Genomic DNA, 26,115 nt, shown 5'->3' on the forward strand with positions numbered 1-26,115 from the left:
TTGTTTCGTAATAATTGCATTTAAGCCTAAAAACACATCTGTTTTCGGCATCGTTCTGTTAATTCTATTACAGGATAACTAATAATAAGTTACAACGTTGAAGTGTGGAGGGAAAACAAAAGCTGACAAGTCGCATTTTCAAAACAAGACGTGCATCAAAACATTCTTTCTCCTCACAATTCCTTCAAAATTAAAGCATTTTGAAATCTCGATACTGGAAGGTCTGGGGCAGAATGAGCAGAATTTGTTATAATCACTCATAAACTCTGTTCTGCCAATAAAAAAGCAACAGGGGGTGGTGGTGGTGTAGGAGAGAGAGGGTGGGGGGGAAACAGGTGCATTATGTCTGCCCGTCTCAAGAAAAACAAATGCTCTCCCTCTCTAGTTTGTGTCTCCCTCATTCTCTGCCCCTTTGCTTTCTCGCTGCCTCCCCCTCTTCCCCGCTCTCACTCTTACCATCTCAAATGCGTGTCCTCGGGAGAGCGTGCAGTCCCCGTTGGAAGATACACCGTGTCCGTTTTTGCCCGTTTACGCACCACATGAAAGGAAAAGAAACTTTAGACGCAATCCTGTCAGCTCAGCAGAAACCCCCTCTGGCTTTTGTGTTTTTCCCATTCTTTTTCTTTTTGTTTAAGGGAATGCAGCGTGTGCAACACCGGCCAACTTCAGGGCAAAAAAAAGATGCAGGGAGCTGCAATGAGCTGTCTCATACCCAGCTTTAATTGTTCTGTTATCACCTGCTTAAATGCGCATTCTTGACGAGCCTCGTTAAAAAAACAACAACAACAAAAAAGCATCTTATTTAAAAGACACTCGCGTGTGGAGAAACACTGCGGTCAGGCGCAACCGGTCCCCAGATTTAAGAAATCAAATAAGTGAAACTTTCCGTCTGTGCACCCTCGTACAATGATTCGGAGCCTTTCCATTCAAAACAAGAAAGCTCACTTCGCTCAGGCTTCCGATGTTTGAATAAGATCAGGGGGGCAAAAATCACTGCAAATCTCACTTACGCAGTGCCATTTTTCATCAAGGACTGCTCGCAGACAGAGAAACCTCCTGATGTAATCACTCTTTCAGAACTAATTAAACATTTACCGGCAATTAACAGCAGTGAAATGTAGCATTGCAGCAGATCAGATGCCCACACTACTACAGCAGCGCACTGAATGGCTTGACGCAGCGCGCCAGCACGGAGCGCGGTCCATCCTTCCCCGTTAATAAGGACCCGGGTGGTTAAATGATAGCAAACAAAAGAGTATCTTACCTGTGACCATCACGCAAAAGATGAGGTATAACGAAGACATTTTAGTTGCTCTTTCCGCTGATTGTATTCTATGGAAAGAGTCTCGCTCCGTCTATGCGACTGAGCTGGTTATGGTCCACCGCGGCACCGGGCTCGGGATCACCGGAGATTCGTCTACAATAGCATCCAGTTTAAAGAAACGACTCAGAATGGTCCGAGCAGTCAGTAAACTCGCAGTTAGCAATACATCTCCACAGTTGGTAACTTTCCCCTCTGCATCAGCTTCTTTCCCAGTCTCCGTTCCTTGCCACTGTGGCACAGCTCTCGCCTCACTGTGCTCTCCAGCAGTCCATTAGAGAATCGGGCGTTTCAATCAGAAGGTTCATCCAGAGTCCACTTTGTAACCTGCTTCAGCATGCTGCGCGAAAAAAAAGCGATCACTCCTCCTCGACAGTGCGCAGTGATAACCTCGGTGAAGTTACCTCTCGCCCCTCCGCTGGAGTCTCTCACTCTGTTCCCTCTATAACACACTCACTCCCGCTTCTCTCTCTCTCTCATACACACTCTTCCCCGATCGGTCTCCTCGGTTTACTCTCCCTCCTGCCAATTGGAAATGCGCACTGACAGTCATCTGGTGGTGGTACTGGGTAGCCAAATCTGGCAGAAGCTGAGCCTGAGGAGCCCCTTCTTCCTCAGATGCTTGCAGGGGGGGGGGGGACCCCCGCCCCTAGGGGACTGGGATTGGCTGAGCAGGCATCACGAGGAGGGCATTTAAAAAACTTATTCACAGTTAAATGACTGCTCTAACAGCTTTGGGTGAAAAAACGCTTGAATAATATGAATCCACAGAATAGGATGCTGGAAAAGCAATGTGCTCCCTGTCCTGTAGGGGAAAATGCAGATTCTTGCTGTTGCCATTAGTTTCTTTTTCCATATCATACACAGCACAAAAGCACTTGCCCCTTCCTCATTTCAAAGTTTTTGTGTGTATGTGTGTGTTTGTTTTTTTTGTATATTTGTCACGTTTGAATGTTTCAGATTGTTAAAGAAATTTTTATATTAGACAAAGCGAATCTTAGCAAATTCAAACTGCAGTTTTAACATGATGTTTACATGACATAAGCAAAAGAAATATTAAAACCCACCTGGCTCTGTGTGAAAATGTAATTGCCCCCTAAGCCTAATAACTGGTGTTGCCACACTTGGCAACAAGAACCTCAATCAAGTGTTCGTGTAAGCTGGCAATGAGTCTTTCACACTGCTGTGGAGGAATTTTGGCCCACTCTTCTTTGCAGAATTGTTTTAATTCAGCCCGTTGGAGGATTTTCAAGCATGAACAGCCTGTTTAAGGTCATGCCAAATCATTTCCATTGGATGCAAGTCTGGACTTTGACTAGGCCGCTCCAAAACCTTCATTTGTTTTGTTTGAGCCGTTCAAAGGTGAGCTTGCTGGTGTGTTTTGGATCTTTGTCCTGCTCCATAACTCAAGCCTTAGGGTACAAACTGGCCAAACATTCTGCTTCAGGGTTTTCTGGTTTAGAGCAGAATTCATGGTTTCATCAATTATAACAAGTTGTTCAGCAGTCTCTGACCATCACACTACCACCACCATGTTTGACTGTTGGTATGAAATTTATGAAATGCTGTCTTAATTTTATGCCAGATGTAACGGGACTCAAACCTTTCAAAAAGTTCAGTTTTTGTCTCATCAGTCCACACAATATTTCCCCAAAGGCCTTGTGGATGATCAAGATGTTGTTTTGCAAATACGAGATGAGTCTTTATGCTCTTTTTGGTCAGCAGTGATTTTCTCCTTGGACTCTCCCATGGATGCCATTTTTGCTCAGTCTCTTTCTTATTGGTGAATCGTGAACTCTGAGGCAGATGAGGCCTGCAGTTCTGTAAATGTTGTTCTAGATTCTGTTGTGGCCTTCTTTGAGTAATTTGTGTAGGTTGGTCACTCCTGGGAAGGTTCACCACCATTCCAGGTTTTCTCCATTTATGGATAACGACTCTCACCATCATTCACTGGCCATCATGTGTTGCTTTCTGACATCTTTTGGCCACTTCACCTCGCCAGACAGGATCTATTTATGGGTTTTCTTAATTCAGCAGGTCTAGCAGTAATCGAACCTGGCTGGTGAAAGTGAACTCAACTTTCCAAAAAATGTGGTTAATTACAGTAAATGAATTTAAACTCAAATTTATGTAATTTTTCTTCAAACAATAACTGTATCTTCGTCATTTATTCATTAGATATGGTAATGCTTTATATGCCACAGACAACATTTCAATGTGAGAAGGAAAATCCAAAGACTGGCTTCATTTTAAATATGCACAAAATCTTCCTTCCTCTCAGTGAAGTTACACAGCAACTCTCCTATTTTGGTCAGACAAGGGCCAAATTTAGCACCCAAATCAATCCCTGCCTTCCATTATGAAACATATTTAGAAGTTAATGAGAATGGGTATGAAGTACAGAATCAGTTAAAGATGTTTGGACAATCTGTATAATGATCACTTGACACATAAACCCCAACACAGATGAAATAATAGCGGAAACCATCAGCTGCTGTTTCAGAAGAGTAAACTAGTTTAGTTGATGAGCCTTTTGTCTTTTATGTACTCACTTTCTCCCACACAACTGATGACTTTTACCCCAGCCATGTGTCACTATTATTTCAGTTACAATGATAACTGGATTTTTAGTTAGTCAGGTAGCATAAGTTCATGGAAGTTTTTTCAGTTAGTTATTGTTCAGCGTCATGTAGTGGGCACCAAAGAGAACAGAAGAGAACAGAATCATTATCATATTTCAACAAAAGCTAAGGCTTCTATAAAGAGATGAAAACACTGCAGTCTATCACTTGCCTGTGGCTGTTTGTAGGCTTGTTCTTTGATGTTGTTCATTAGTTATTCAAGGATCTATTGATTAACCAAAATAATAGGCCTCGGAGTCATCTGGTTAATCAGTCTTTCACACATGCAAAGAATGAATTTAATGTTAACACATCCACCCTTTAGAGACACATACATGTGTGAGTGTGCACACACACACACACACACACACATGTGCCCTGTTAGCACATCCAGGTGGTTGAAGCACCATAACACTGTGAAAAATTCATCAAAGTGTGCAGACTTGGACACAGAGGACTTCAGCATGTGTTGATCTGTTCCTAAATAAATAAACAAATAAAATAAATAATGAAATAAAAAAGCATCAACAGCAAAAATAAGAATCTCTCTTTTTGACATTTAGCATTGCATTTAATTAAACAGTGAACCACGCGGTGATTAGGGCTCAGGCCTCATGAGGGTGCCCCCCTCCCCAAACAGTAGTTTTAAAACCCTGGGGCTGGCCTTCCTGTTTATTGCCTCCCTGTAATGCAAACATAAGGGTCCCCTGCCAGTAAACACATGTTGATGGAAAAAACAGCTTGCACAGCTGGGAAGCCAACCCAGGTTAGAGTGACTGAGCACATGGGTAAATGAGCGTGTGTGTGTGAGACACACACACACACACACACACACACACACACACACACACACACACACACACACACACACACACACACACACACACACACACACAGACAGATACTTGCTTATTGTACTTGTGTCAGTGTGCAAATCAGGTTGAGTATAGGAAGGATAATCAAAGGAAATCATCAATCACACACACACACAACACATAGTGTGTGTTTGCTGGGCCATAGTGAGCATGTGTTAAACCGTCAAGGAGTGACTGAAGGCAGGGTTAGGGTGAGCTGTAAAACAGCAGGGTGTCTCCACCAGTTGTGCTGTGATAATAAAATCAACATCCATTGTGCAAAGTCTGTCACCAGGCATGCTGCTGTGATTGAAATGTATGATTTCCTATGGCTCGCACAGATGGACAGATAGATGAGGGCAAAACAGATGATACTTGCATCAGCATCAGTTCGAGCCAATAGTCTTAATTATATTGGCCTCCGTGGCATCAAATGGAGGGCGCCCTTGCTCCCCGAGCTTTTGAGCCTGTGAATAATTTATAAATAAAAAGGGGGTTTTCAGCTGTGGGTTTATTAATAATAAATATGGTTTGATATTTACTAAACTGTTCAGAGGGAGAAAGGGGTGACAGTTAAGACATCGTTTGCATGGTAATTGTAGGGAGGTAATAAATAAGGCATGAAGTGGAGATATATGGAAATGTGATTCACAGGGAAATGAGAATAATTTAACAAAATATTATCCCAGTCCCTATTTGACCTGGGGTCAATTAAAAAAAAGAGAGAGAGAGATGTCAGTCATGGCGAATGGAGTTGCGCTTTAAAATTACAATCCCTTGCGTTCTCTTTTGTCTGGCTGGAGAGTGGCTAACGCTCAAGTGGGGGAAAATGCATTCATACTGACACAAAACATTTGTTTATCTCGAATGAATATTAAGGAGAATAAAAATCATCCTCATCATTGCTACCAGAGGAAAAGAAGACATTTCTCTATCAAAACTGAACTCTGAGCGGCTCGAGCTGAAAGCCGAGGAATGCGAGTTGTGTTTTGCTTCAAAATCTTCTGTTCTTCTGGAAAAACTCTGAGTGGTTTTCAATGAAAACACATATTGTGCTGGTGCTATAAAAACGTTTTCTATAAAAATATGAAAAGTTCAAACACAAACTAATCATTTTCCCCTACCTGAGTCATGAAATACAGAGTGATCAACATCTTGCTCTATATACTGTGGTGTATGTCCATATTGCAGTGATTCAGTTCCTGGTCTAAGGTTTATGCTGCTATCCATATGAGAAACATTACACCAGCTCTTACTGTAATTGTGATATTGAATGTTGAGCTGATCTGTGTCAACCATAACTCTAAATGCCGCTACAAGCTCATAATTCATAAGGACATTTACCTTTACTAGGAAGTGGTATCCATCTGCACGGCTCACAAGCAATTCAAAACCTGTCTCCTCTCTCCCATTCCGCTAGGATGATGTCAGGCTACTGCATTGGTCTGAAATCTGCAATTAAGCATTTTCCTTCCGCGTGATTGATGAGCAGGAGGAGGTCCATTAAAGCTCAACATGTAACCCGGGGCTCACTCTGAAGTCTACAGGACTATTTCCAGGCTCATATCAAATCCATGTCCTCTGCCCTAATATCAGAATATGACTCTGGCCACCCATGGATTCTGTTTTTGTCTGTAATGAAAGTCTCTCCGGGGATCAGGTTGAGGGATTCTTTTCCTCAGGGGTCAAGGAGAGGTTGAGGCTTCTGGCCCATGCTGTGCTTAGAAAAGGGTGTGGATTACAGGAATGTGGATGTTGACCTCAGTATCTACACATATATTGAAAAGATCTACGGTCTGATATTACACTACATAAATAAGCAGCAAAGCTTTGACAGAATCGCCATTGTTTGACCCGGGATGAAGAGGGCTTTGTTTCCATCTCATGCGTGCTTGCACAATTTCTTCGTCCTCTTTTCGCAAGCCAGCACTTCGTCAACCTATCGCGCATTTTCCCCCCACTTCTTCACTAAAGTCGTTGCAGCATCGCCCAAATTTAAGATCAGACCGGCTGGGTCCTTGCCCGGCATGAGTGTGTTTTCGCTGATAAGTACAGCAGTAAGCTGTCTAAAATATTCATAGACTGATGCAGAGTTGTTGTCCCTTGATGGGCCTCACCATGTGCAACATCTGTTCCTGATGTCATGGCGCGTTCTTGTGTGCCAGAAAAGCCCTGATGGTGTCCGTGGCATCTCTCCTCATTTCTACTGCCGTAAGCCAAGTCCAGGCACACTCCTCTCCGCTCAGCTCCGATAAATAGCTGAGACAACGATAGTGACTCAGTCGCCTGGACAGAACTATTGAACACGTCTGCTAATCCATACACATAGATTTAGTCACTCCGGTCTCACACTGACATCAGCAATTCTGCCATTCACTGATAAATGTGTCAGTTGATTGTTGGCCCTATCAACAGCCCACGATGATTTGGAGACCATTCCACAATGAGTTGCTGCGCAGTGGGTCGGAGGAGTGAATACATCGTAAGCTGTCAAAGCATTAATGCACTTAGCTCAATAAAAATCTAACATATACATTTATGTTCTAATGCTGCACTTAACATTGCGTTATGCAATTAAAATGTCAAGTTTAACATAAGCAGCCGGATTGTTTTGAGCAGCCTACTGTTGACACTGACTCCACGTATCTATGACAACGTGAGGGATGGAAACAGAGTCGGCATTAGTCAAGGTGAATCCCGTCCTAGACGCACCGTCCATACGAGGCCACGGCTGCAGTCACAGTTCCCTCACCACTGGGCTTGCCTCGCTGTCTGCTGACAATCACATCAATAGGCCACGACTGGCTGCTTGTTTTGTGCCATGATCCCTTGCTGCTCATGCTGCTGAAAAAAAATAAATAACCAAGCTCTGCACTGCTATAAATAATGGATGACTCGTCCACTGTCACTTTTCATAGCATGTCAAGCCACGGCCTGGCCATTATTAGGGTCTGTCCTCTCCCCCTTTCTGCCTCTGACTCCAGTTTTGTTATTGTTCTGGTCGACTTGCCTGCACACCTCCTCGGCGGGTCGGCTGTCAGTCTTTCTCTCAGTTGTTGCAGTTGATGGTAGCCACAGAGAAGAAAAACATTCTCCGGGGGCCTTATACAAAAACGGGTGATATGGCAAGCCTCCGCTGGTCTGGCAGTGGGAATCTGCCTTGAACAGGTAGCAAAGCAGTTTCAGCTTAAGGTCTGCCAGGGCTTGAGATTGACCTCATCGTCTTGACACAGACTGTCTGTCGCTCTCAGACCCCATGAAAAGCTAAGAATGTTGCTTTAAAGTCAAAAAACAAGCACACACACTGGGTACAAAAAGAAGAGACTGCTTACTTAACCAGACACACAATACGCCCCAGTCCACTCGTCCAACAGGAGAAATCATGGATTATTTACACATGCAGCTGTGTCTGAGAAAAATGAATGAGGAACATCTGGCTGAAGGGGGAATATGAGAGAAAGATAAGAGAAAGATTTAGTCATTTGGCCTATGGAACACAAACACGAGGGTGTGTTGTAGAATCAGAGGAGGTTGTTATTTTAGGGGGACTTAAAAACTGTTTTACTCTCCATATCAGTTTCAGCTCTGTTTGTTCAAAATGTGCTTCGGTGCCACCAGGCCAAGCCCGAGGCAAGCGGTGTCCACCAGCAGCTCTCGGCTCCCGCAGACCGAGCCAGCCTCTCCATCTGCAGAGTAATAGCATCAAATCAAGGCCTGCAGCAAACAAACCCTGACAGATCCTCTCATTTGGGATTCACTTTGGGACAGCTGTGGTGCCATCCAAAAAGGGGGGACAGAGAGGGGGAAGCCAGCAGTCAGTAATGTATGCAGAGTGCCTGCACGTCCTGGATGACAGCAACATGAGCGCTTGTCACAGGAGACATCAGTTCTACTTAGTCACAGCGCTGCGGGGCAATCCATATGACTGCAGTGCTGTGCGAACTCTATTAATAGTTATCTACCTTTCAGGAGTTATTATGCTGAGTAGGGGATGACAAAGGAATATAATGGAATAAGTCCCAAATGAGGAAAGGAAACAGGGTCTGCGGAGCATCCTTTTTGCCACTGAGGTTGTTACAACTTAAGAATCTTCCTCCAATCTCCTCTCTCTCACCCCGTTCCTAGCAGCCTTATGCCAGACCCACATTTTATGTGAGAGGCATTTTAAGGATTAGTTATGGGGCAGGGGGAGGGGACGGGGTGGGGGTAATGATACTGGAGGAAAAGATGAGCAAAAGCGGGGTGCAAAGGAAGAGCTGAGACAAGGCGAAATAGATTGATGGCAGAGAATAGAGCTCACTAGAGGTCCCGTTGCCACTGAGGAACTCAATGCAGTGCTTGAGTCAGACTGGATCCAAAATGTCTTAAGCCAGGTAGTGACTCATTTTATTGCAGCATGCCTGGGCTTTAAGTATCAATACTTCCTGAAGCCATGTGATATGCACCTTAGTGTGTATCTTCCATTTAAAACAGCATTCTATTTGATTTCATTGATTGAATTAATTAATAACAGATGACACTGCAGCTTGTCACTCTGTTTAGATCAAGTGCGTTGCAGTTAGGGCTGATTCATCCTCAGTCTACTCAGAGGGATTCTCCATAAGTCCAATACAGATCAGGCCCAAAATGTCTGACTGGTGAAGGTCTCGTGAAGAGGGAGGAAAAGGTAATGCAGGAAAGACAGGTGGACCTGTTTAAAAATCAAGGTCTTGAGTTGGCCACGGTTAATTTTTCATCATACTTCTAAATTAAAAATGTGGATGGTCATCACTTATTTGTCAAATTGTCTTCGCTCAAAAAAGATGAACGTCACATCAGGTTTGCAAAAAGGTCAGGGGAGCCAACAGCTAGGGAGGAGGAAGAGCGGATCAAAGACTGCTGATCCCACCAAATGCTCTGCAAAACCGCCTTGTTTAAGGGGGCTTTTACTCTAAATGGAGTCCCTGAACTTTTACACTAAGTAGAGATGACAGGATTTCAAATACAACATCTGGAATGGTTTGGCATACTTGTTCAACGTACTTTCACGGTCCGGTATAAATATGGGGGAAGATATAAACAAAGTATACCACGGCATCCATACATCCTCCACTTAAGCCTAAAAAGCCTTTAAGTTAATGCCCACATGCTCTAAATCAATACCAAATTCTGCTCACTGTAAGCAAAAATATGTATCTTAGTTTCCCTGGATTGTAAAAACCACTCACATCCGCAGTAGATATAATGTAAAGTGAATCCATTGGATTTCAGCATATTATTTGATTAACTCTCACTGTCCATCATTGCTTGACTGTTTCTATTCTTCTATGTCTTTTTCCTTGTTCTTGGAAAGGAGAAGCAGTGTGTCAGAAGTAAAAACACAGTAAAGTAATTAACTTCCCCCCATTTATGCTCACTGTTCCAACATTTCTAGAATTAAGGGTAAGAAAAAAAGGAAGAAGAGAGGGAAAATGATGGGTGTTGCTTCTACTTCTTCAAAATTGCAAATGTGTAGATCTATGGATGAGTGCTTAGCCCACAGCTGCCAGCGAAAGGAGAGAGAAACACAAAGGTCCCTTGTGTTCAGGCCTAAAGACTGGCCAAGAAAGGGAGCTAAAGATCTACCAGTGCACCTCAGCTGCCTTGAGGGTCGATAGATCTTTTCCATCCGACTAAAGGAGCCTACCACCCCCACTGTTTTCAACAGACAGGTCAGTACTTGCAAATCAACTTGATGAAATATGGCATGTAAATAAACACATTTCAGCTACATCTCGGTGAGATTGTCTACTGCAACGTTAACTATATTGCTGCACATCAAATTTGCTTGTTTCCTGATTGAATAAGAGACTGGATCGCTCAGAAAAGACTACATAAGAAGAGAACCAGACCACTGCCATTACAAACACGGCCCTTGTTTTGATTTGACACGTCTGGGAGAACTGGTTTCTTTCGCCTGATCCCCTCGTTTCTTCTCGATAGGCTAAGAATAAGCATCTGTTACTGGGGACAGCTTGGGAGATAGAGCAGCCTAGCAGATTGTTTTTGAGAATGAAGAAAAGGTTGTTTTGATACAAAAAAAAGGAGGTTTGATTTACCACAAAGCCTTCCTGTTAGTCCCCTGATCTCGCCTAGTGCAGGAAATAACAAATGATGATTTTCAGTGGAGGCTGCATTGGAAGACTGCTGGGGTTAGAAAACAGCAAAATGCTAAATGTATTTGCGCACATTGAAATCACACAACTTTAATGTGTTTGATCATTTTACAATATAAAACTGAATTAGCTGTTATTCGAATCGTCTAATCTTGTTGTAAGCTACATATTTAAAAGCAGGGGTGGGGGTGGTGGCAGTGGTGGTGTCGGCCCCTAAGATGTATGAAATATTGGTTATATTTCATCGCGTCTGCATTTTCAGCTCATGGGGATTGCCAGAGTCGTGCAAATCATTAACTCATTTTCCTGCAAGACCAGATTTAAAGGAGTTAGTCTGCATACTGTTTGGGTTACACTGCTCTCTTATCAGCTCTATTATTAGCTGGCCACTTGCTCTCTGCAGTTGCCTTCCTTCCAGTATTTCCTGATTGCATTTTTCATCCTTGTCTTAAACACATCCTCAGCTCTTGTGTGCTCTGTACTTTCACTGTTAGTCTGTGCGTAAGGCCACATCCTCACCATGATTAGAGCTGTTTTTAGAAAATAAGGGTCTTAGGGGAAGTTTATCATGCCCTTGCCACCCAGGCCTTAGTCAAGACACACCCCAATTACCAATGCGACTTAATTACACTATACTTTACAATAGTGGGTGGGTGGCAGGGGGTTACAGGCAAAGGTTGTACTCTACTGTCTGTCAAAAGCTAAAGAATAGAATAGAGGAATTGTCAATCACATATTGTTACACGTGGCGGGAAATAAAAGAATTAGCAGCAATTGAGACCTTATGTAAATATTAGTGTTATTATTTCATGGCTTGGCAGAGGCTTTCATCCCAAGTGACTCACAAATTCTGGAACCCATTTGCAAAGCGCAGCTTTGAACCAGTGAAATGCAGGTAAAGTACATTGCTCAAGGGTACAACTGTTCCACATAATATGTGTTGTATTAAAAAAAGGTCGTGCTCAAATTAAGTGGATCCATGAATTGAAATGAAAAAGGGCCCCTTTTGAGAGGAAAATAGATTAGTTTTGCTGATAGATGATCACTTGAAAGCTCTGTGATGTGAATAAGGAAAATTTGACCAGTTGCAGTAAAGCTGATTTATATCAGTTAAACGTTGTCCTGAGGGCCACTGCAGGGGGGTGGGGGATATGGCAAATTATCCATGAATACATCAAAGCCTTCTAAAGTGGCTTATTGCTACATATATTCTTTTTCATTGTTTACACTGAATAATCTAATTTAGGCTGTCAGGAGGAATTCCTAAACAGTGATTTAGCTTTGTATTCCTGGAAATCTTAGCAAGATAGCGATTGTATTTGCCAATGTACAGTATGCAAGTCTGGTGCAGTACTGCCTTATTAATAAGAGTATATTAAACAGAGATCCCCATGGTACCATTCATTATTGTTGTAACACTAACTCAAGCACTTTAGTGGAAAGCAGAAATTGTGGTTCCCCTCAACCAAAACCTGCTCATTATTGTCCATGTGAACAGCTTGTCTGATTCATTAAGCGTTTCCCGCACTATGTGCTCAAGAGACACAGACAAAGCAAAGAGGAAATGTAGAGGAGAGGGAAGATGATGGTAGGATGTGGTTTAGCCCAAGCGTGCCTGGAGTGAAATATGACTGATTACTGCATTCTTCAGTTGACATGCCCTCACTACACCTGAAACCTGTTAACTCAATGTGCATGGAACGGCCCGAATGAAGAGTCAAACCTGTTTTGACTGCCACATGGCAAATATTATGTTTGGCTGACCAGGTCACAGCTCAAGTAGGCTAGGCAAGATATAAGCAAACATCCTCCTCTGAGAATTAGGGTGTGTGCAACACTCCACTACCATATTTGTCTGAATATGCAAACACGTGGCTGTTTGCATTTTTATGGATCCAGGCATGCCGTGATGGATTGTGTTTTCTGTGGCTGACGTGCAGCATGGTGTGTCAGATGCCACAACTTTAATATAGATGTCTAGCACAAAGTCAGACAGCCCTGTATCTTTTGGATACCTTGAAGGCAAAGAAACAATGACAGTACATGGTGACATAAAAACTTTTGTTAGCTTGAGTCATCTTTGTTGGATCACTGACAAATAAGCTCTGTTTCTTCATTCACGTTAACGGGAACTCAGTAAATTATCAGAAGTCTGATTACATTTATTCTTAATAAAGAAAGAGCCGAGTATGAGGAAATACTCCTGCCTGTAATTATGACTACATCTGACTGGATTTAAGTCCAGATGAGAAATCTGGTCACTTTCAGGATCATCTTATGAAGTAGTGATAGTTGCTTATCACTTTCAAGACTGCGTAAGTATTCAGTTGCAAATCACCAAAGTCAGCTTGTTTTGGAGAATGCCCTAAACAGCAACAATAATTTCTACTGGAACGCACTCAAGTTTGTCTGCATTATAATTTGTGCGCTCGACAGGGTCAATCTCATAACGCAAACGTTGCTTTTTCCAAACCAACTCAATGAAGATGAGAGGAACATTAAATAACAACTAACCTATGAAATGAATGAATTAAATAACAGCATTATTTAAACAGACTTATGAAGCCACATATCCTGTGTTTGTAAAAGGATTAAGAAGCGACATAAGCCAGGTGTGAGCTTTTCTTTTCCTCTGATTCAGACACAGGTCAATTATATTAATGTTAGTCCAGGCTTCATTCAGACATTCCCACAACAGAGACGTTAAATGTCCAATTTCAGCCGTACGTGCAAAATTTTTGCTGCATTTATGTCTGCACCAGCTCCAGTGCATTGCAACAATTTTGAAAATTTAGTTTGCTGTGCCATTGCCACTAAGGGCAGTGTCTGTGGGTGTTTGTATATGTCACTGTGTTTGTAGCACTCTGTAGCAGCTCAAACGGAGAGCTCTGTCTCCTGGATTAGTAACAGCAAAAATACAGTATTAACAAAATACATCAGACGGAAATGGTCAAAGTAACACTTTATAATATGGCCTGCAACTAAAGACTATATAACTTCTATTTCAATGTGAAAAATACAACTACATCATTTCAAATTGCAATGTGATTATATTTTTCCTACAAATATTTCAAGGTAGTACACTCTGTTAATGTGCATGATTGATTTTCTGTTATTCAACTGCAGTTGTTTACTTACACTATACTTAAAATTACTTACAGTATCGTGCATTTCTCCTTGGAGATGGATAGGCAACTCCAGCCTGCTTGTGCCCTGAAAAGTACAATGTACTTAAAATCTAAGATTGGGAAATATTTTTTGTTTTTCTGTTAAATTACCGAGAAATTATGCACAACTTACTTACAGAAGTACTTAGGTATTTCTTAAATTTACTTACAGTATAATTATTTCCTTGTTTCCTATAAAAACCCAACTTTTTACCCCCTTATTCTAGTACCTTTAAGTATCTGTATTATGCCCTTAGTTGCGGGCTGTATTGTAAAGTGTTAACAGTTAAACAGATGACGTGTGCCATGCCAGTCTCGTGCAGTCAGTTTAGACTTCCATCGTGTTGAAAGTTTTAGGCAAAAGTTACCAAGGCCGACCTACTAAGAGCACCATCGCAATTTTTGCAGAAAAAAAGTCACCGTGGTGCTCATAGAGCCAACACACTGAGATGCCATCGGATTAACAGAAACGAGTACAGGTCTGAAAGGGGCTTCTGTCAGCAGCCATTAGCGGTCGCATCAAAGACTCCATGAAATTAGACTCTTGCTGAGAGCTGTCATTATAGGGCTGTTTGAGACTCTGCAGGGCCAAGTTCCAAACCTTCCCTCGACCCCGCAGTGCTTGGTGGAAACCGATGCCTCTGCATCAGCAGCAAACGCCACTCGCTATTCATTCCACTGGGCAAAGTTCACACCTGCTTCTGCTGCTAATTAATGAACAATAAAGTGAAACCGGGAGGTGTTTTAAATTCACGAGGGTATGAAAATCACTGTTCTACATGCGTCTTCATGTCCCAAAAATGGAACTGCCTTCAGCACTTTTATGTCCTCTCCACTGTGGTTGATAATGATTTTCTCTCACATAAGACAAGTGAACGTTTTCAAGTGAAGTCTACGTTTCCATTAAATCTGTTAGTTGTTCGTTTACGGAAGACACGTGGGGAAAATGCGTGAGGCTCTATAGTGTAGCGATTTGCACATTTGCTTGGCAAGTTGAAAGGTCAGCTGTTCATTTAAAGCAGGACCCAAATCCCTTTGCGGCTGCATCTCGAAGTGCAAACATGTAGAGTAACAGAAGTAGCTTTTACTGACATAGAATACACCAGGTGAAATATCTCTCTGTCTTTGTACTATTAACCAATTCAGCATTTGTTACTTTCTTACTTCACAAATGCATGTTTGCATAATTTACCACAGGACAGCCAGGTGAGGTTCACGCAGCTCTATGTGTTGATCTCAGGTCACATTTATGTTATACCATCAGAGACAGAGATATTTGAGCCAGACTGCCAAACATCTGTGTTCGGTGACTTTATGGGTGGCCTTTGCAGTCAGGACAATCATTGTAATCTTGACCATGGAAGGGGAAATAGTAGCTCACCAGGAGTTCAGTGTGGCTGTCACAGGAATCCATGCTTGACAGACTTGCACTTGAAAAGTCCCTGCACTGTGAGTGACTGTCCTCTCCCTCCTGTCTACTGCTTATCTGGTCCCCTCAGCCCCCGCCACACACACAAGCGCACACGTGCACGCAAACACACTACGTTTATTCACCCATCACACAATAGTGTGCTGACAAACTGTCTCCCTCGGCCACCTCTGTTCCCTGCCCACTCGGGGAAGATGACATGTGTTTGATGGCCAAAATCATTGCACTGTCTACTTTCTCTGTCTCCTCAGCGCCAAGCACACCACGACCTGAGAGTGGGGGGTGGGAGGTTGAGCGAGTGGCATGTTTGTACTGCTCAGCGCCTTCAGAAGAGATTTAATGTAGCTGATATGTTGTTTTGTTTGTTGCTTTGTGCGTCGCTCTTAATTAGCTCCACGGACAAACAGTGAGACTGTACCCCCTCAAAGCCACTACAACTAATCAGGAATGCCGAGGAGCCAGAGATGAAGAGAGGAATGACGCTGACCTCAAAATGTCAGCTGGTGTTGCATTTCTTATTGTTTACTCTCACTTTTCCACGCAATGGTGTGCATGATCATGCTCAAGGCTATTTACATATTTGAACTCTGCTTTTTGTCTATATTTCTTATGGAAGGAATTAAAAAGCGCAGGAAAAAAAAGGCTTGTGGCTTATTGTTGAAAGGACGGAAGCTCATTATAGGGAAACAGGCTGAACCTTGGCCACCCACGCCATTCATTTGGGCAGCCATGGGGCTCATTATCCTTTTGGAGAGACTACGGGTCAGGGCGCCACAACCTGCCCTCTACAACTGCCACAAAAACACGTCCCACAGAACTCAAAGGTGACGTTAGATGGCACATTACTTTTTTTTCCTCCCAGTTATCTTATTTGCTAGTCAGCCGACAAGCAGGGAGGAGATGACAAGAATGAGATGAGAATAGGTGACATCTGACAGTCACTGTGAGCGTGGGTGATTGATGGTGGTAATGAAGTCATCCGCACCTTCGCTCTTACTGTTTTTAAAGATTTTGCCCTTGGTCCTGATTTGGTTCAATGTCCCGGTTACAGGGACTAGCACAGGAAACTTATTCCACTGCATTAATTTAATTTATTTGTGTGTGTCTGTAATTATAAACACTCAGCAATACTCCAAAGTTTAAGGTGGCTGGGTGGGCCTCAGCCTGAGACAGGTACAACTGAGCTGATAAAAGGCCCGGCTCAGGCAATATTTAGTCATTTTATTTGAAAGAGCCCACAGTGGAACCTGCTATCATTGTTTGTTTACTTATTTCCTTTTCATTGTATCACAGATTTGTTATTGTTATTGACTTCAAAATCCTTTGTAACAACAGTGAAATTAATGCGAAGGAAAACAAAAGCCAGGATTTTTGCTCCTCATATTTTTAACGTGGATGACAGTCCAAAGAATGCCTGAAATACCATTAGAAATTGCTTCAGAGAGTCACACTATTTTTCATCCTCCGAGGTGAGCTGGATGTACGTGATGATTTGTCTGTTTGTTTGCTGGTTTCATCTGCTTGTCAGCAAGATTAAGCAAAAGCTTTCAGAAACTTAGCGGCTGGGCGGAGCATGGGCAATAACCTAAGCTCATATAACCGAAGCTCTTGGTATGTAGGAAAGAACCCAAACAAATATCTTACAAGAGGCACATAAAAGGACCCAAACCAAGACTAACAGCACCCAGCTTACTTCACAGTTCTTGCTCATTTGGAGATCTTCTGTGTGTGTTTATTACTGTAATAGGTGTGAGAGGCCTGATTGTGCTCCAGAGGGTGTTGCATTGGAGAATATAATATTATTCTCATACAGATGATGAAAAAGGATGCAATGAAGAGGCTGCAAAAACTATAATATACATGCCAAAGCACTTTCCAGGTCTGGCTTTCACAATCAGCCCAGGCGAGCACAGCACCTCCTCTACTGGAGAAACCCCCTGCTGCTCCTTCATCCCGGGCACCCTGCACTCTTTGTTCACGTGCCTCCTGTGCAATGCAGTCAGAGTTCATTCTCTCCGCTGGAAACACTGCATACTATGTGTCATGATGAGAAAACTCATGCCCAGCATCTCCAACTAAACTAATTACGACTGTCGCTAACTTTACCTGTAACTTGGACTTTACCTGCCCAACCAACTCCTTGATTCTTATACTTTAAATAATACAACCATGAGCAGGATTTTATAAAGCTTCATGAGACACGTGATTTTTTTTCTAACACAAACTCAAATTTGCTACATTATTACACCAAAGCATAAAAAAAATCCATCTTTAGTGATGAAAATTTTACATATTTCCGGTTACTCTGGCAACACAACTTTTTGGTATTTCACCTGTCTCCTGCCCTGAGGTTAAACAAATCAGCAGCAGAACTTTTCCATGGGCACCAGCTGTTTTATCTTCTTGTTGCTATTGGAAATGACAGCACTTAGACTCAAGGGCCCTTCCTTAGCCTTGATAGACCTAGGTATCTATTCTGAGCCTCTTGGCTCTTTCTATACCCCTGCTAAGAGTATGGCCACAATCTGTCCTTATCACTATCCCCACCATGGCCCCATCTCTGAGTCTGGCTCAAGGATAAGGGAGGGGAGGGAAAATGGAAAACGGTGGTTTAGATGATGTTTATGATTCCCACTCTTGCTGCCCTTTCCTTCTTTACAGCCGTCATTCTCAGAATCCCATGCCTGACTGATAATGGAACAAAGCTGCTCTCCACTCATCTGTGTGTGTGTCACATGTCCCGCTCGAAGCCCCCCCGCAGTTATGGTGAATAATCTGCGACGGAGCAACTGGAGCACACGGCCACTGTGCCCCTTGGCTCTGCCTTCCCAGTGCCAGCGCAGAATCCATGGCCTGCCCAGGGAGAGCAAAGAGAAGGCAAAAGACTTTCGCTGAGATCTCCCTTCCCTTTCCCCTTAAGCTCACAGAGATCCAGCCTATATGGGTGGCCCTGTCTGAGGCTGTTTACTCTTAATTGAGTTGCTCACTCAGCCACTGGCCCTGGGGGACACCTCTGTGTCACTTCCTATGATTAACCTACATTTCAACTATCGTCCAGGACTGCTGCCAGATCTGGTAAGGCCATGAAGTATGCGCTGAGACATCAACAATAAATGAGCAAGGAGAGGAAAAGAAAAGGGGTGAGGAGGAGGCTAAGGTAAGATGTGACGATTACGCCGGAATAAATCCACCCATTAATACTCGCGTCTATAGATAAAACAGAGAGGAGAGAATGGAGATAATTAGGATACCTGGTAAAAGGCCCAACTTTACTGTCTCAGCAAAAGCTATACTGCATTGATGTCACAGAGCCCGTATTGAGCTGGTCAAGTGGATTTAAAAATGGCCTCTCATCAGACTAGGTTCCATTAAACAACGTTGGTGCGGACCAATTTGGGCTTTTTAGCTCTGGCCTAGCTCCAGGGGATAGGATGGTAATGTATGTAGCTTTCTGAGAGTTCGTCTTAGGCAAGGTTCCCCATTTCCCCAGTAAGTAGCAGAAGATCAAAGGCTGTGAGTGAAGAGCTATTCTGTCCAGTTCTACACTGAGCCAATCAGACCTTTCATTTATTGGCACTCCAAGAAGCGGTATAAATCACGTCAACCAGCATCGACCAGAGTCTTAGTCATGAACAGTAGCTCACAACAACACATGGATTTGCTGCTATCTTTGATCAATGTGAAGTTATTTAACGGCTTTGATGGGCAACCCCTGGCAAGTACCATTGTTTTCCTTCCTGGTTTTCACAGCTTTTTCTTGCGTTCGCTCTCACTCGCTTACTTTTTCATGCCTATTTTGTTATCCAAACACTTGTGTGCGTCGGCAACCCTCTCCCTGCCAAGGCACTCATGGAGAAGTGATAGGCATGGGGAGTCTGTGGGCCAGCAACCATGAAATAAATATGGATGGTCATGAGTGAGATGAGCGAGGATCATCTGTTTTGCCATCTGCTTGTGCGAGAGTGTGGATGTAATGACTGTAGTCCTGCCTAGCCCAGCGAGCCCTCCGTCGCCGCGAAAAAATGCTTGACAGAAATGCACACATACTGGAGTCCACAAAGTCATGCAAACACACACACAAACACACACACAGAGCCCATGCACATCCATGCATGCACACACGCACACACAAAAGAAACAAAGAAACACGACTTGTACTGTACACACTTAGTTGTTTCCCCTAAAGAGTAGAGTACACACCAGTGCCTCCACACTGAGCCACATAGACACAACAGTAACTTCCCTTCTAGGCTCAGGTACAAAGCTCGGGCTGCTGCGTGTGTTTGACTGCCTTGCCTCGTCTGCGAGCACCTGGCCCACTGTGGCCATTAGAAAGACAGGCTGACAATTGCCAGGCAGGATTGGTGTTGGTGAGTGTTCAGCTGGCAGTGTCCTACCATGTGACAGTCTGTTAGTGTCTCTGCACGAAGAACAACATGGGACTTGTGTTAGCAGCATCTCTGGGCATTGAGGGGAATAAAAAGCAGCACCAATCCACCAGCAACTCCTCCGCCACCCCTCCGCTCTGTCCCCCAAGCAGACAATCCTCTTTTTTCCTTGGATGGCTTCGTCGCTGAGGATTGGTAATAGTATGAGTGTATGTTTATAAAAAAAGAAAAAAAAAACAGAAGGGGAAAAAAAACAGGCTGTTGAATTATACATATTCCTTATGGAGGGTGACACAGTAGGAGCTCTAAGAATCAATCTTGACGCTTGGATGGAATCATAGAGCGCAGAGAAAATGGCAAACATTGCTGTGGCTCAATGGCCTGATGCTCTCATAAATATGTTTTTATGGTCCTGAATGAGTGGGGGCACAGAGATGTTTGGGGCTCATAAAGGTGTGTGTGTGTTTGTTAGACCTTACAGTATGAAGCTTTAAACCTGAGGTTATAAAACACTGCTAATTTAATTAGTTTATACAACGTAAAAATAAGCATTATGTCAATCATGTTCAGCATGCTATACACCATAAATCAGGAGCTCAGTGTAAGAAAAGGCGTTGATTGCTGATGATATATCATTCCTCAGTTTGTTTTCCATAGGATGGCAATACTATACACTGCATTTACCATTTATACAACGAAGTTACAAATGGCTCTGATGCGAGACAACACTCTCAAATCAAACCTCGTCTCATTTACCGGATCCTCTGTGGAGAAATTGGACATTCTGCTGCCTCTGATTTTTCATCCATCCTTTGGGTTAAGTGTTGTCTTGGGAACTCGGAGAAAAGCAGGCGGCTGGGGGTGGAGTGGGGTGAGGGAGACTGTTAAGAGGCTCTTGAACTATAGTCTACTGTCAGTGAAGAGCGCTGAATGAGAAAACTGTCCAAAAGAGAAGAAAAGAGAAGCACAAGAAGCAACAGATTCATGGCTAGGATGATTTGTTTTGCTTGTCTATACCGCCCGAAGCCACAAGCCTCCACTATCAGTGAAATACACAATCATAGCTCCTTGCCATGCACAGAGTCATGAGATTGGAGTGCTGAAGCTGCTTTATGCAGCTTTTATGCTCTCTGTTTTTTGTGCTCTGTTCCTAAGTTGTCTGTTTTTTTTTTCTGATTAGGAATTTTACAATGTTCTCTTTGGTAGGAAAAAAAAAACTGTACAGAGAAACAACGAAGCAGCCATTGAGCTGTGATGTTTTTCTCCCTCATTCAGTTTGAAGCTTCACCAACTGGCACACTGTACTGCTTTTTTTCATGTTGCCCTGGCATTTAAGCTGCAGTGAAAGCACACTTTGAAATCTGTGGCTTAAAAAAAAAGTTATATCCATCCCTGCTGATATGTGGTGGCCACAAGACACACCGCTATGTTTTGAACCTGTGTAATTTGGTGATTAATGTTGACCCTTTCTGCCCTTTGCCTTATTTATCTCCTGTTTTATTGAACCATAGGGAATCGCAAGGACTGCAGAAACTCTGACTCTGGATGCCAATACTGTGCGAGTATGATGCAAAGGGAGTCCCATACCTCTTGCCGGCCCGTTCTCTTATGCCCTTTAGCTCTCTGATGATTCATCTGCCAATAATCAAACGTGGCTCACTTTCATGTCTTGTATGCTTCAATAAGGCTTAAGAACAAGTTGTGGATCTAAATAGCACAGGCCCAACTCTGGCACCGTCTCTATCCCTCGTTCCGCACGGGGCTAGAAATAGCCGAGATCTGGCCCAAAACGTCACAGGGAAATTTGGATTAAGTTCAGCTTGATGTCGCCTGTCTCTCCTCTGCCCAGCTTTCCACAAGCACTTTCCCAGCAGCACACTCGCATCTTTGTGGGTCACATCACAGAATTCCTGTCATCAAGGGCGGCGGGTTTTAACGTCAGGGACTGTGATATCTCCTCCCCAAGCCCTTCCCTCTCCCTCTTCCCTTCCACCGATAACAGCTAATCCTTGCCTCACATTAAACTGTGACCAAGATCAATTAAAACCCTGCCTCACCCCGATAGCAATCTCCTTCTGCAGCCTATGGTGAGGGGAGTTTGTGCATGTCTATGTGTATGTGTGTACAATAATGTGTACACATGCGGATGCGCCTGACTCTGTGTGTATGTGTGTGTGTGTGTGCGCACATTTTGTGAGTGTGGGTTAAAGAAGGGAGCTATAACAGAGAGTCATCTCCATCCTCTACAGTGGGTTGTAGATGGTTGCCAAGCCGCAGGGAGAGCCTGCCATTGATTTTCATCGCCTCTTAAGCGAGATGAAAGACAATAAAAAACAACAACAGTCATGATCACAGCACTGCTGGCCATGTATGCATATAATGATTATCCATATCTTCATTAGTATTCCTTCCTTTGTTGTAATTATTTTTATGTGGCACTGGCCTTATCATTGTAATGAAAATGAATAATGCTTAAAGTGTGTTATATGTGTGTGTTGTGTGCAGAGGTGCTAAAGCAACACTGCACACTGAATGTGGGTCTGCACCAGCATGGTTCCTCATTCTCTCTTTTCTCATTTTGGGATCCGTCCAATCGTGATATCTCACACATACACACACAGACACACAGACACACACACACACAGGCTTCTGCCCGCCTATCGTTTTTATTTAGAAAGTTTAGCGTTAGTGGGCAGCATTTCCTGTTGCATATGGTGTGCTATTTTCATGGTGCACGGTCGCTTCCAAAATCATTGGCATAACAGCGAGACTGGTTGGCAGAAATGGGAGGCTTGGTTATGGGGTGCCAAATGTGCGTTGGCATGTGAGATGGAGGGTTGGGAAGTGGGAAGTGGGGGACGCCATGAAGATGGGGAGCGGATGGCAGTGTGCTCGGCAGGACAGGGCGGGAATAAAGGCGGAGTACAGTCTCCAGCGTGCGGACTGGCTGCCAAGCTGACTGTCATGTTAGCCACTGGGACTGGTTGCTGTGGGCCTCAGGTTGTTTTGGTGCGCACATCAAAAGGACAGGCTGTGAACATGAAAACATAACTCATCCTCCCCTTATCTATCCCATCTTCTGCATCTCCTGCACTCAGTTTTTCCTCTTGCTCTTAGGGCCTCTTTTAGTCTGCTCTCCCACGAGAGGCACATCCTAGGTGCTGCAGAATCTTTGAGCTCAGGAGGGGAGACAACATGCCTGCAGGGTTGCCACGACAAAGTGCAGAAAAGACCCGGGAGAGGAGAGGGAAAGGATAGACGTGGAGAAGAGAGGTGGTCAGCAGTCTGAGAGGCTCTAGCCTAACTATTGCGTTATCAGAGATGAGAGGGGAACTAGTTAGGCTGCATTTCCAGCTCAGAGGATTACCTAAACTAAACACAAGCTTCTCACTGCATCACAAGCCACAGGAAAAGTGCCGTCTGCCATTTTCACCCTCCCTCCGTTGTGCCTGTTTTTCATCTTTTGCACTGCTGTCAGCACTGTTTCAATTACATTCTGCAGCTTATGTCTATAGTGGATTACACCAGCTCGGTGTTCACGTGTAAGGCTCTGGGTTGGCTTGTGCTTGTAGGCTGTGCTGGGCTTTCTTCTTTTTTTATTGTCTAGTCCAAAGACAATTGTGCTGGCCTGCGAGCAGCTTCCGCCTCTCTGTAGCATAGTGGGAAAAAGAAAAAAAAAATGTGAATGAGCCAAATTCAGAACAAAGAGATCCAATTTTGATTTCTTAATGTTGTTGTTGTTTTTTTCCTTTCCTCTTTGTACCATGCTGTTTATTTTTAGTTGGTGGGGCTTTTTCTTCTCCTAGATTGGCTGTGCTTAGTTGTGACCTAGTTTATAAAAAAAAAAGAAAAAAAAAGAGGGGGGGGGGGGGTAGTTTGGCCAAGCCATGGGAATCAGGGGCAGATTAACTTTCTGTTAGTTCTCCCTAGTAAAGCTCCATATGTCAGGGCTGCTGCTGTGAAAAAGAAACCAAAGTCACTAAAACAGCAAAATAACTTGTGGGGTTAACATGCCCACTTCTACTGAGCAGCTGCCTCCCCAGCATGAACAAACTAAAGGCTAAGTTATGCAGTGCTGTTGTAATAGCCACAGTGTAAATATCCAAGCTATACGTATGCATTCAGAGGCATAGAGTTATGAATGTGCCACCACAACATTGTTGATATGTTGTGCATTATCTCCCTGCTTTTGAGCTTCTTATGCACCTGAACTAATCGTGTTTACTGTCACTCACTCACTCGATGGAGAATGACAAATGCAGCACAAAGAAGGTTAGAGCTCGAAATAGCTTAGCTAAATAAGAAAATAGGAATCTGTCTAGCGTTTCAGCAAAGGAGAAAATTACTTACCCTTCCTTCACCTGCTTTGTGTTGTCCAACCTATCAACTAATACCAGCAGCACTGCAAACCTGTAGAGGAAAAGTGTTCACGAAGGTCAGTCACAATTCTTTCGGCCCCACAAACATATTCCTCTCGCCCTGATGTGTGCTATAATTGCATTTCTGAGGAAGTGCACACAACAGGATGTAGGTACCCCAACACCTCAATGCTAAAACATCCTTCAGCCTTAAAAGCTTGTGTTTGCAGCTTAGAGGTGAGTGGACAGCAGAAGGAAGCAGTGCTGCGTGTTGCTTTATTACAACTGAATTTCCAGCTCGGAGGGAATAAGCAGTCATCTCCAGTTTCTAATCACAGCAACCCCAAAACACAGGCTGTATTTCCCAACAAACACAACCTCCCATCAGTACTAAGGTTATTACTTCACTGTTGTATAGAATCATTTGCATTCGTGGTCAGGAAAGGGTTTTGTGCAAAGTTCTCTTCATTTATGAGATCCGCTAAAAACATGTGAGGGATCTCTCATCAAGTCGTGCTCTGTAACTTCCTTCTTCCTCTATTCCTTTCTGTTTTTTCATCTGCCAATTTCATGTAAACACCTACATGTTAGCCACAACTGTTACTGTAATTAAGCATATTCTGAAGTGATAACCTCATTGAATTTCAAAGCATTTACGGGGTTATCCAGCTGAAGTCGGCTTACAGAAGAAATCAGGGATCAGGCGTAAATGACAAGAGGATAAAGGGATAGGAGATTGGGGAGTAATGGGGAAGGGTGTTGTCTTCTTGTCTTGCTTTACTGCAGGCAGTGCAGGGGCTAGTTGGATGTTTTGATGGCAAAGAGCCTTGAAAGATCTTGAGGGCGTAGATTTTAGAATACTTATTTTCTCTGAGTGAAACCCTGAGCTTCACGCACAGGAATGCATGAAACCGCTAGTATAAACACTGGACCGAGGATAGGGGAGAATCACCAGTATGAAGTGTAGCAGTTGGGTGAGCTCCGAACATTTAAAGCAATCAGAGTTGACCCTGGTGTCAAACCTTTCTCAGGGTTTAGCAACACATTTCAAGCTCATTAATCTGCCATCAAAGCAGCATTAGGAAAACAACATAGTACAAAACATGGCAAACAGCTACAATAACAAGAAGAAAGACTTGTACCCCACCTCCTCACTCAGTGACAGTTGGGAAAACAACCACTCCCACAAAACCCCCTACCCCAACCCAGCAACCCTGAATTAGACCTAAGTGGTTAAGAAAATGGACGAATGGATGTTTAAAGGAATAAGTATGCAAACCCTACTTCAAATGACATTGTAAATGGTGGAGAGAGGCTTGATTCAAAGAAGATCCAAAGCAGTTTCCTGGATATGCAAACGTGTACACATTTGCATGGTCACACAGGATGCACAAGTGGTCACATCCTGCGTGGGAGACACTTGACATGGACAAAGTGTTTCTAAATGGACACAGGATAGGGACATTCTGAGAAAATGCGATGAATGTGATGTGGAATGAGAGCTTTTATTAACTGCGGAAACAAATACCTCACTCAGTTCCCTCGTCTGTCTCTCTCTCTGCTTTTCATTACCTGGCCTGCTTCATCTGAGGACAGTTGGATAGAGCCGCGGCCTCTGCAGAGCATCTCTGCAGGGTCCCCTCATGGTGGTCCCTCCTCCCCGCCACTGAAAAACTACCCATGGCTACTTTTAAACTTGTAGCGGATGATTAGACTTGGGTTGCATCCCAGAACACCGCTCAGCCCCAGCAGGGATTCAGCAGGGAGCATCGCAGCCAATGCATAATTTCTCAAGATGGGGGGACTCACACTGAGCAAGTGAATCCCAATCCTGCAATGGCAG

The 26,115-nt window shown here is 43.5% G+C and overlaps 1 protein-coding gene across 2 annotated transcripts in view; it reads right to left on the reverse strand.

Moving 5' to 3' along the window:
* Positions 1-1,914, reverse strand: part of kirrel3l (kirre like nephrin family adhesion molecule 3, like) — a 35,214-nt gene extending 33,300 nt beyond the window's left edge. Inside the window, exon 1 of one of the 2 annotated variants that reach the window (XM_040029498.1) lies at positions 1,265-1,914. In XM_040029498.1, coding sequence (XP_039885432.1) covers positions 1,265-1,304 — 40 coding nt within the window. In that variant the 5' untranslated portion in view covers positions 1,305-1,914. The remainder of the gene's footprint in view (positions 1-1,264) is intronic. The other variant, XM_040029499.1, reaches the window with a different exon arrangement.
* Between the last annotated feature and the right edge of the window lie 24,201 nt (positions 1,915-26,115).

The sequence above is a fragment of the Simochromis diagramma genome, unplaced genomic scaffold (assembly GCF_900408965.1).
Source record: "Simochromis diagramma unplaced genomic scaffold, fSimDia1.1 OVJJ01000361.1, whole genome shotgun sequence".
NCBI classification, from domain to species: domain Eukaryota; kingdom Metazoa; phylum Chordata; class Actinopteri; order Cichliformes; family Cichlidae; genus Simochromis; species Simochromis diagramma.